At 33.8% G+C, this 12291-nt stretch overlaps 1 protein-coding gene and 1 non-coding gene across 2 annotated transcripts; both read right to left on the bottom strand.

The window, feature by feature from the left end:
* Positions 1-10753: 10753 nt before the first annotated feature.
* Positions 10754-12059, bottom strand: LOC114189728 (60S ribosomal protein L23). The gene is made up of 3 exons (XM_028078388.1): positions 11736-12059; positions 11253-11294; positions 10754-11030 (listed from the first exon to the last, which is right to left on the bottom strand). The coding sequence occupies exons 1-3, from the start codon at positions 12031-12033 to the stop codon at positions 10948-10950; spliced, it is 423 nt and encodes a 140-aa protein (XP_027934189.1). The 5' UTR covers positions 12034-12059; the 3' UTR covers positions 10754-10947.
* Positions 11519-11665, bottom strand: LOC114192866. Its single transcript, XR_003606185.1, has one exon. It is a non-coding gene; the product is annotated as a small nucleolar RNA snoR137 (small nucleolar RNA).
* Positions 12060-12291: the final 232 nt, after the last annotated feature.

Genomic DNA, 12291 nt, shown 5'->3' with positions numbered 1-12291 from the left:
TCTCTGCCCATATTTGAAAGTGAAATTTAAACAGGATCATGACAGAAATGATGATACAAGAACATGAGTCATGTAAGAAACAAGAATCTAGCCAAAAAGAAAAATGTCAATTTATATAATCTATTGAAAATAGTTACATAACTTCACCATACCAGAGACTGAAATGAAGATGGAGCTTGATGATGAAAAACAATTATTGGATTTGGATCACAAATATGAGAAGAGTCAATTAATTTACAATTATGCAATTTGAGGAGTATGTTATCAATATATAGAGAATAACAAACAACAAATTGTTACAGATCAATTTATTGATTACTGAGAGGAGAGAAAATCATGAAGAAAAACGAGGTGGCATATGTTCCTTTGAAAGGCCATCATCAAAGTTGAGAGAGTAGCTGCGAAAATCATAGCTATACTGTGGACTGGTTCTTTTCCAACCCAAAGCTTGCTTCAACCGATTCTTCAACTTGCGATAAACTTGTCTGAAAATGCATGATGGAGGGAAACACCTATGTGGTGCCCTTCTTTGGACACTACCAAGTGTAACTGAAGATGTCACTCTTGTTTTCCTATGAAACTTCATGAACTGATCCCTCTGAAAGCTATACACCCCTGAGACTTTCATTCTGCAAACACTTGTGGTGTGTGAAGTGAGAAAGCAAATGCAAATTCAAGAGAGAATGGAAGAGTGGAAGAGTGGTAGAGTGGGAGAAAGAAGCATGATAGGTGAGGCTTTTAAGCGTCCATGACTCAATCAGAAAATGCCACTTTGTGATGTGTGGTGGATGGAAAACATTATCATGAACAGTCATCAAACTTTACTTTTCTACCTTTCTTCAGTCACAATGGTCCCAGTATGGTGAATGGATTAAATGGTGTCTCTATTAGTGATGTAACATCAATGGGGTGTGTTCAAGACTCCAAAGAAAGAACCTTTTAAAGGACAATCTTGTGATGAGTTGTTGAGTTGCATCATTCTGATTATCTTGTGTTTTACTCTAGGATTTCATTAGGCAACGTTTCCTAGGATGGTTCTACGATGGTGTGTACTAGAATCAGACACAAAAAGCTACACGCAATTCCTACGTAACCAGATCCGAATTTCACCGCCCTTTTTTTTCCAAGTCACATTTGAGGGACAGATCTTATCATGCTGACATGCTTACACGCATCAAAAGGTATACTGAACAAAATTTGTATGTAATTTATGTCAAAAGATGTTCATGTCTTGCCAAAGTAAAGCATAAAAAAGATATTCCTCTTCCCTTTTTCTATTCAAAAATTAAATCCTACTTTAGCTTTTAGGATTCAAACCTTTATCAAAGTGAAAGTTTGAAAGCTCAAGTGGATAATTCGTCAAAGTTCCACATAAAGTTCGTATTCAGACTAGTGTGTTATTGCTAGTCAGAAACATACATGTGATAAGGTTACTCCAAAGTTCTTTCTGGTTGTCAAATTTCCATCAATTTGTTGTGGCAAAGTGAATTCAAGTCACCATATCAGTGATGCAGAATTTCAAAATCAAAAGTAGTTATGGCAAATGTAAGTTACTGATAGGTACAAAATGAAAGGAGTTTGTTAGAATCTTAGTTAAGCAATGCAATCAGATTGAGATTGATGGACAGTGCCACAGATTACTAACTAAACCATTTGTTTTGTTACCTTGCCTCTTGTTGAAGTAAAACTCACCAACATGTTGATGTGAAATGGAATTGAAGAGAGAATATATCGCATAATATTATATATTCAAACAAACCTTAACAATAGGTACTTAAAATGAAACAGAGATAATGATTAAGTTAACATTCATTCAATCAAATCCCATCTTCTTGTCAGCTAATATGGTAAGGGTAAAACTTTCATAGACGTTAACATAATTCTAGTTCTTAACTGCTATGAAAATAGTTATTACTCTTACAAAAATTTAAGGCTGATCCAACCCTACAAAATATATACACTTCACTTTCACTTGTATGATTTGTTTTAGTTACAGGTATATATACATTTGTGTTAAGCTTCCACTTTTGGATGAAAATAAAATGTGGTAAATAGGGTCTATTATTCTGTATGAGATAAAGAAAATTGGTATTTTTGTACTAATTTTTCATACATATTGGGTTTTAGAAATTTGGATGACATCGTATATTAATGGAGACCACAAATTCTGTGTGGTTGTGGAGTGAGTTAAAATCCTCTATTAAAGAAGGCAACAAATGAAAGGATATAGTTTTTTTTTTATTTTGTTGGTTTCGATTTCAAGGAGGGCAAAAGGCCCAAACATGAAAAAAGTTGCAGCAAGCTAAAGTTGGCACTGATGGAGAAGAAAATGACTGAATCACCATATTTTTTAACATATTCAATACAATACAATATCCATAGAGGGAGATATGGATGGCAACGGGTGGGGCCGGCACGGGTTTCGCTATTCCATATTAATTTCTGTAAAAAAAATTTATACCAAACTCAACGGGTATCAAATTTTGTCTCCTCCCACCAAGTAACGGGTATAATCTTATACTCATACTCATTTTCTTACTACTTCAATATTAATTTTAATTAATTTTATAAAGTAATAAAAAATTGTGGTAAAGAAACATAATATTATCAAATATTCAATATTAGAAGGATGGTTGTTTCTTCGATATCAAATACTTTAAATATTCAAATTAAAATATATTTTAAATATTTGTTTACTTCAATCTTTTAAATTCTAATAAATCTCTTTTTTATACACTAGTAAAAGTTATAATACATCATTGGATCAAAATGATACAAAGAACAAATAATAATCACAATAAAAGTTTAAAATAAATTATAATTGTTTACGTTTTAGATTATAATACTAAATAAAATTTCATCAGAACCAACACATTTATTAAATTTACAAACATTAATGAAACCTAGTTGATAAAATTTAAAAATATAAAAGAAAAACAAATATTCAAATTAAAATATATTTTAAATGTTTGTTTACTTCGATCTTTTAAATTCTAATGAATCTATTTTTTATACACTAATAAAAGTTATAACCACTACCTAACCCACAATTAATGAACTCTATTGCATGTTTAATCAATGCTAGACGCCCACTCTCAACCTTTTGCACTCTCCTAGACAATTATAACAACTTCGAACTACCCACATCTAAGTTTACCTAACATAGACATTTTATTCCAATAAAACATCCTTACTCAACCAGGAGTATTGCCGAGGTGTTTGTCAAAGAGGTGGTGAAGTTACATGGAATACTAACTTCTACCGTTAGTGATAGCATCCGAAATTATTGGCTAAGTATTGTGGTCCCTTTTTAGTTCTCAAAAAGGTGGGACAAGTTGCTTTTTACTTACAACTTCCAGAGACACTCGTATACATCTGGTTTTCCATGTGTCACAACTGAAAAAAGTTGTGGGCTCACATGAAGTGGAGGTTGATTAACCAGAGCAACTACAGGCGCAAACTTCTATTTGTTTGCCAAGCAAAGTTCTTGACAAAAGGATTGTACACCAGGCTGAACAAGGGGATTCTGTTAAACAAGTGTTGATCCAGTGGCAAAATGGGGTCCTGACACAACCACTTGGGAAGACGTGACTTCTATGCAATACCAGTCCCTGATTTCAACCTTGAGGATAAGGTTGTTGGTCCAGGAAGGGGTAATGTTAGGGAGTGGAAAGTGTATGTTAGGAGGAAAAAAATAGTTAATAACATAACTAACTAACCGTTAGTTATGAGAGGAAGGGGATAGTCTTTGTTATATTAGAAGAAGACTATGTATAGGGATGCGATGGTGTGATGGGGGTAGAAAGAGGATTAGAGGAAAGTTGGCAGGTTTGGTTACATCTTATGAAGGAATATTTTTTGTAATTCTCTGTGATTTGTGAACGAAGGGATACGAGTGGCTTATACTGTTATCAATTCAGTGTTAGTTTGTGGGTTCTTTCATTACAGAACCTAACAGAAGTGCTCATGAAATCACAGATTCATTCATGCTGGTAATTAAGTATTGCGGAAGGATGACTCCAATGTTAATTGAGTAAATAGTTTTTTACTTGAAAATGGTCATTCAATCATAAATTAAAACTATAAAGCTTTTACAGGATTAATACATCAAAATTACTCTAATATTTTCCTCTGGTTAATTCAGAAAGTAAACAGGTTGAGCGTAAGCATGATTTATTTACTTCAATCTTTTAAATTCTAATAAATCTCTTTTTATACACTAATAAAAGTTATAATACATCATTGGATCAAAATGATACAAAGAACAAATAATAATCACAATAAAAATTTAAAATAAATTATAATTGTTTACGTTTTAGATTATAATACTAAATAAAATTTCATCAGAACCAACACATTTATTAAATTTACAAACATTAATGAAACCTAGTTGATAAAATTTTAAAAATATTTTTTTAAAAATATAAAAGGAAACAAATATTTAAATTAAAATATATTTTAAATGTTTGTATACTTCAATCTTTTAAATTCTAATGAATCTCTTTTTTATACACTAATAAAAGTTATAATGCATTACTTGATCAAAATAACAAAGAACAAATAATAATCATAATAATAAAATTTTAACATAAATCTTGTATCTTTTGAACTTCAATTATGTTGGATGGTGATAAAAAAATATTCATGACAATTATATTAAATTTTTATATTGTAGTAAATAAAAGTTATTTATACAATTAGTGAAAAAATTATAGTATGATTGATAATAAGTTAGAAAATAAAAAATAATTAGATAAAATATATCGAAATAGTATTCTATATAATGAAAATAAACAACAAATAAAAATATTAAAAAATTAACAAATGTTTACAAACAATTTGAGAGACTATTGAAAGAAATCGCACAAAGGAAAAAAATGTATAATTAAGGATATGATAAGTTGAAAAAAAATTATATTGTAGTAAATAAAAGTTATTTATACAATTATAGTGAAAAAATTATAGTATGATTGATAATGAGTTAGAAAATAAAAAATAATTAGATAAAATATATCAAAATAGTATTCTATATAATGAAAATAAACAACAAATAAAAATATTAAAAAATTAACAAATGTTTACAAACAATTTGAGAGACTATTCAAAGAAATTGCACAAAAGAAAACAAATGTATAATTAAGGATATGATAAGTTGAAAAATATCTTAAAGATCTAAGAAAACTTTTCAAATATCAATATGTATACTCAATGGTTGAGAAATAACAAAAATTGTTTTAGTGAAACAAAAGAGTTCAACAAAAACTAATAATAATAAGTAAAAGATTTTTTTTATATTACCTATTAAACGAAAGGTTTGTGCTATTAAATACTTAAATTGAAAGTATTAATGTGAAAAGAAAATATATAATAAATAAAAATATTAAAAAATAATAGAAATATTCAAATGTGAGAAAAAAAATTTTTAATTGACATATATCTTTTTAACATGATGACATAAATGTTATGATAAAATGAAAAATATAATTGAGATGCGAATGAGTTTCATGACAAACCAAATAATTAGAAAAAATAATATATATATATATATATATATATATGGTTACTTAATTAATTGTGAATATTTTAATAATTTAAATGGGAATAAGTATTATGACAGGGATATGTACATCTTCATACCTGTAAGGCCCATTCACTACAAGAAAAATCATTATTACCGACGGTCAAAATCCGTCGATAATGGCCAAAATCCGTCGCTAAATCAACATTACCGACGGATCATCGACGGTCAAAAATTCGTCAGTAAAATGCTTGTCTGTAAAATTTTACCGACGGAAATCATGTTTACTGACGGAAAAATCCGTCGGTAAATCTGTCGGTAATTATCGACGAAAAAATCCGTCGGTAAAATCCGTCGATAATTACCGACGGAAAATATCCGTCGGTAATTACCGACCTAAATATCCGTTGGTAATTACCAAAAATCCGTTGGTAAATTAATTACACTATTCATCTTCTTCCTCCTCCCTCTTTCAATTTTTTTTTCGTTTTTTTTTCGTGGTCGCCGTCAATGTCGTCGCCGTCGTCGTCGTCGCCATCGCCGTCGCCACTGCCACCATCGTCGCCGCCACCGTCGCCGCCGCCGTTGTCATCTTCTTCCTCTTTCTTCTTCTTCTTCTTCTCCTTCTTCTCCTTCATCTTCTCCTTCTTCCTCTTCTTCTTCTCCTTCTTCCTCTCTTCTTCTTCTTCTCCTTCTTTTCTTCTCCTTCTTCTTCTCTTTCTCCTTCTTTTTCTTCTTCTTCTTCTTCTTCTCTTCTTCTTCTTCTCTTCTTCCTCTTCTCTTCTTCTTCTTCTTCTCCTTCTTTTTCTTCTTTTCTTCTTCTCCTCGTCTTCTTATAAGGTGAGATTTGGGCGGAAAAATTCCCGCTTCTTTTACCGACGGATAAATCCGTCGGTAATTCAAATTAGGACAAAAAATTTTCCGTTTCTTTTACCGACGGATTTTTCCGTCGATAAATTCGTCGGTAATTCAAATTTGGGCGGAAAATATCCCGCTTCTTTTACCGACGGAAAAATCCGTCGGTAAATTTGTCGGTAAAAAAAATTTGAATTATCGACGGATTTTACCGACAGATTTTTCTGTCGGTAAATGAAATTTTTTTTACCGACGGATTTTTCCGTCGGTAATTAAAATTTGAGAATCCGTCGGTAAAATCCGTCGGTAATTCAAATTTACCAACAGAAGTATATCCGTCGGTAATTTCAATTTTTTTTGTAGTGATTTAAAATATGTTAACTTTTCTGCCCTAAAGTTAGTGGGCCTAAGGCCGGCCCAACGTATAAGGCCCTAAGGTCTGCCCTAATCCCACTCTCACTTTCACTCTCACAGAAACGCAGCAGCCGTCAACCATCCCCCCTTGCTCTCACGAAAAGCTCTGCTAGGGTTTGCCCTAAGGTCCCCTTCTTTCGAGCTCGAACTCTGTCCCTGTTCACGTAAGTCACTCCTCAGCCAATGCTCCTTCCTTTCATGGTTTGTGTTCTCTGTATCGTTAGGGTTTGGTAATAACCCGCTCCTTTCTTATGTTCTGCCGTTCAGTTCAGCTGCTAACCGCCCTAGGGGCAGTTCTACCTTCGCTGTGCGGGTCGGAGCGTTTGCTAGCTTGAATCCCAGGTACGGGAAGTTAGGGTTTCAGTCTTTTGGTGTTATCTTGGTTGTTCTTGAGTGAGTTAATGATTTCATGAATGAATCCTTCGTTTGGGTGTGATTAAATGCTTGTTATACTTGGTTGATTTGATATACGTGGCTGTTACAGTGGAGAACAGTGGCGAGACCTGTAAATCTCGCCCAAGCGAGTTAATCTCGCCTAGGCGAGATGAAACAGGGAGCTCGCCCAGGGCTGTTGCACGAAAAGTCGCCCAGGCGACCTGCTTGAACTCTTGAGCGAGGGAACAGCTCGCCCAGGCGAGAGGGCTCTCGCTTAAGCGAGATCCCGTGATGTTCCCTGAATGCTCCATCGAACCCTCGCCTAGGCGAAGGGGAGGCTCGCCTGAGCGAGCCTGTCTTGCCTGAGCGAGACCCTTCAGCCTGAGCGAGGGATTTGGGCGAGACAGCGTGGTGTTGGGTTGCATATTTGTTCTCTTGTGCTTGGACTTGTTTGGGTATGGCTACTATGATAAGATGCATGTACTGATGTAGGAATGTATGCCTAATGGGTTGCTATATATGCATGACAAGATTCTTGAATGATGATTGAGGAGTGTGTTGGGGACTTAGCATGTGAAATGAGTATGCGGTTTGAGACTAAAGGAACATGGTATAAATATGAGACTAGGCCCCAGACTCATTGGGGTGGTGATGATCAGAGGTATGGACTCGGGATGTGATTGATATGAGGATTAAACTTCAATGGTTGATACGGAATTGAAAAATATAATCCAATATTCTCTTATTGCTGATTTATGAACGTTGGTCCGTGTCAGCGTGTAATTCCTTGGGGTCTCTAGGTGAGACCTCCGGGGTCGCGCTTCAGTGGTCGGGACGTAATTCCATGGCCCCTGCTAGTGGGTGTTCATGGTGGTGCCCCATCTGTATAACTAGGTAAGGATTCAAGGTAAGGTTGCATCCTGACGCTCCGAGGAGCCAGTTAGTCTCACTTAGAGCGGACTGACTCTTGTGGTGGGAGTAGCAGGAGGCCTGAAACTCATCAAGGGCTAACCTTGTGATGGGAGAGATTTTGATTCATCGTAACACTGGTAACACATAGCTCAGGATCGAGCAGCTCAGGGTCGAGCAGGGGTATCCACCACAAGTGCAAGCATCCGCTGAATCCGACCGAGTTATACGTATCCGGATGAGTCAGGTTGAGTCGTAGTGTATTGAATGAAGAGTCATAACATGTTTGGTTGCTATGTGGATGAGATGATGAAAATATATATATTTGATTGCATGTTGAATATGTTGATTGGCTCTAGCTTACCCGTTTTGTTGCATGGTTGTGTTGTATGTGGCTGTTCTTTCTTGCGATGATCATCAACTCGGTTGATGGGAGCAACTGGGCGAGGTTCTCATGGTCAACGTTGATGGGAGCAACTGGGCGAGGTTCTCATGGTCAACAAGCGAATGGTGATTCCGCTGCTTAGCCATCTGGGCTGGAGTTTTCCTTGTGTTCTATTTAGGGCTACGCCCATGTATCTCTTTCTGTATTACTCCGCTACGCTCTATGTTGTATTCGTATTCAGCTTTCCTTTGGCATCGTGGTGTGCCCGAGTTTTGTCAGGGTAGTGTTAAAGACCCCAGGATTACGCTATTGTACTTATATTGTGTGTCGTTTTCCTTTAATTTCGCTTAATAATTAAATGGGACGTTACAATACCCATCCCCAATTGAAAGTTTGGACAATACCCACAATGGTTGGAAGTTTGGACAATACCCACAATGGCGAATTTATTTGACATCTCTAAAGGGAGATCTAATGTATAACTTCCAATTAATTCAATATTTTATTTTTAAAATAAATCACATATAGAAATCACTTTATACTATATTTATATACATTAAAATTATGCGATTGTTCAAATGTATCTGTATAGGATATTCTCTTAATCTTTTCGTTTAATTTTTATTTTAGCAATAATTTCAATTTAAAATAAAATTATAAATAGTTAAACATCAATTTATATCAATAATATAAATATTTCAATCATACATGAAAAATATAATTGATGGAAGCGTAACTAGGATCATATTACAGAGTAATCGATGGAAGCATGTCTAAGACATTCACATGAATCTCAAATTAGCTTTAAATTTTAGAATAATTAATTAGCTTTAAATTATAGAATAATTCTTGAAATTTGTGTTTGGTCTTTATTAGACCTTGTGATCTTATTCGACTTTTTATGTTTAGTTGCATAGTATATAAATCATATTTTACGACTCTTTCGTGAACAGGTTTTAGTAAATGAAAATGAGATTTTTTCTCTATTCTCGAGTTTCTTCTTCGAATTCTTGATCCCTTTTCCCTTTTCATTTTAGGGTTCTTACCCATTTTTGTCCAAGACCATATTCTTTTTCCAAACCAAATTTTACAATTGAAACATGACAAACCGAGGATAATTCTACTATGATTCTATATATGTTAAAATTCTCACTTTTTCAGGTTTTAAATGTCATCCGATCATTTTGTTATTTTTACATTAATTCCGAAGATTTTCAGTTTAAAAACAAGCACCGTTAAAAACTATTTTAAAACCAACGCCATAATATCTTACTACAAAATTTAAAATTACAAATGGAAAAGAACACAAGGAGAAGATAAAAAGGAAGAAAAATGATAAGTATTAAATTAACCATAATGTTTAAAAGATAAAAGACCAAGATGAGATTTTAAAATATCCTATCAAAGAGAAAATTACCTAAAATACGGTGACAGGGATTTTAAAAATTTCACATTCTGTTTAAATTTATTAGAAACAGGAATGAAATGATTAATGACCCTATACAGTATTAATAATTATAAATATAAACACTATTCAAATCTCTACCATTAAAACATACGACAACATCAAGAATATTTAAATATGATAAACATTATAATTTGGATTCTACAATTGTACTGATACTACACCTATAACAAAAACAATTAACCAAAAGAAAAAGTCAAAGAATTTTCCAAATAAAAGGCAACCAAATAGAAAATACATAAAGTAGTATTTAACCTAGCCTTAACCGACAAAAACCCATACCTTAAAAATTTAAATATGCTTAAACTAAAAGGGGACTTCTTTGAAGATAAGTCAAAGCTATATAGCAACTGTGAAATCTCTAAGGCATTTTAAAAGACTTAAACATAGTAAAAGAAGCCATGAGAACAGTTTAATTTGTAAGAAATTTTAAAAGACTTAAACATAGTATGTTCATGTTTAGCTTTGATTTTTTAATAAATTTTAACATATTAGCAGGCTTAACCTATTAAACAAGTAATCTTAGTCTCAACTCTCAATATTAAAGTACATTTCCACAACTTAAAATATCCCTTAACTGATCAACTTGTATCATAACAAACTTCAAACTTACTATATTCTAAACTCAAATATTTGTCTAATTACAATTAGTTACCTATCTCAATAGTCCTAAATTACCTATTCAATCTTCTTATATACTCAATTTAGAAATCCCCTTTCACAATGACAGACATATTTAGTTCTGCAACTAATACTATGTCAACGCAATGACGAACTGAAGCACAAACAACAGGTTAAACAAATAATGTATAACAGATAAACACATTAAAAGTGAGCCAAGAAACAATAACAAAATTCTCAACTACTAATTAATCTCGTCTCTTCCAAAGGTTTCTTGCTGAAAAGATACGATATAATAAAAAAAACTGTATCACTTAAAATCCAATTTCAACCTAAAACAAAATCTGAGGCAAATTTAAGTTCTACACGGACAAAAAAAACAGTTCACTTAATAAGAATTCCCACTCAAACGATAGCATTGGCTGCACTAGCAATCCTTGGCCACAAATCAGCGCACTCCTTTCCTATAGGACCGGTGATAGCAGAACCTATAATTTTAAAAAGTGAACCAAAATTACTAAGATTACAAGCAGCAGCAAAAAACAAAAGCAAACAAGAAAATTAGAACATGTTGAATGGCAATGATAATATGTTCTATCTACCTTTTTTTGTTATTGAACCGAAAAATAACAATGGATGCGTGCTCACAACAGCCTACACATGCAGTGTATTTTGTATAATGCAAACTCAACAAAAAGAATAAACTATACCTTTCATTTCTCCCTTGGGATTGACAATAACACCGGCATTATCTGCAGAAACATAACATGAAGATAACATTAGCATAGATGACCCAGTTAAACAAAAAAATAAAAAAACAAACCTGAACAATAAAATTTCAAGAAATCTTAAGACTTAGACTAAAAAGTCGTTGCAAGGGGAAATCCACAATAAGTACATACATAAAATTCACTATAGCTACAAATTCACCACACACAATGAAATAAACTTGCCAGCAATTTAAAGTTAAACGAAAGGATTTACCAGCAGACAGGTAACACAATGCAAAAAAAAAGAACACATCATGCTGTTTAAAACTGGCAATTACACAGCTATATGCTTCGCAGTGTGAAAACCCAATCACAGAAAGGGGCGTTCAGCATAATATAAGTGCAGAAGCAACACGTAACGAAATAAAATTACAAGAAAAAAACGAAATCAAGCGAAATAGCGAGAGATTGGAATGAAGATACCTTCAAAGTACATGTAAACGCCATCCTTTCGGCGCCAGGGCTTGCGCTGGCGAACGATGACAGCTGGCAACACCTTCTTCCTGAGATCGGGCTTCCCCTTCTTCACGGTGGCCATGACCATGTCGCCAACGCATGCCGAAGGAAGACGATTCAAACGACCTTTGATCCCTTTCACCGAGATGATGTAGAGGTTCTTCGCTCCCGTGTTGTCGGCGCAGTTCACCGTCGCCGCCACTGGCAGACCCAGTGACATGCGGAACTTGTTACCCGCCGATCCTCCGCGCCCTCTCTTCGACATCTCTCTCCCTATGGCTTCTCACGCCGAAGTACCCCTCTATATATATGTGTGACTCGAATAGGGTTTTAGGTTTTGCATGGGCTGGGCTTCTTTTCATGTTGGGCTCAACAAACACAGCCTCCGAACATTCTTTTCGCTGTTGTTATTTATTCCCTAGATTATCCCTTACTAGAATAGTTTTCTTTAATATTTAAAATAAAACAAAATTTCTTGGAAACTAAATTTCAAAATATATTTTCGTAATGATATATTTTAAAT

Source organism: Vigna unguiculata, chromosome 7 (assembly GCF_004118075.2).
Source record: "Vigna unguiculata cultivar IT97K-499-35 chromosome 7, ASM411807v1, whole genome shotgun sequence".
NCBI classification, from domain to species: domain Eukaryota; kingdom Viridiplantae; phylum Streptophyta; class Magnoliopsida; order Fabales; family Fabaceae; genus Vigna; species Vigna unguiculata.
This window is presented reverse-complemented; position numbering and strand designations above follow the sequence as displayed.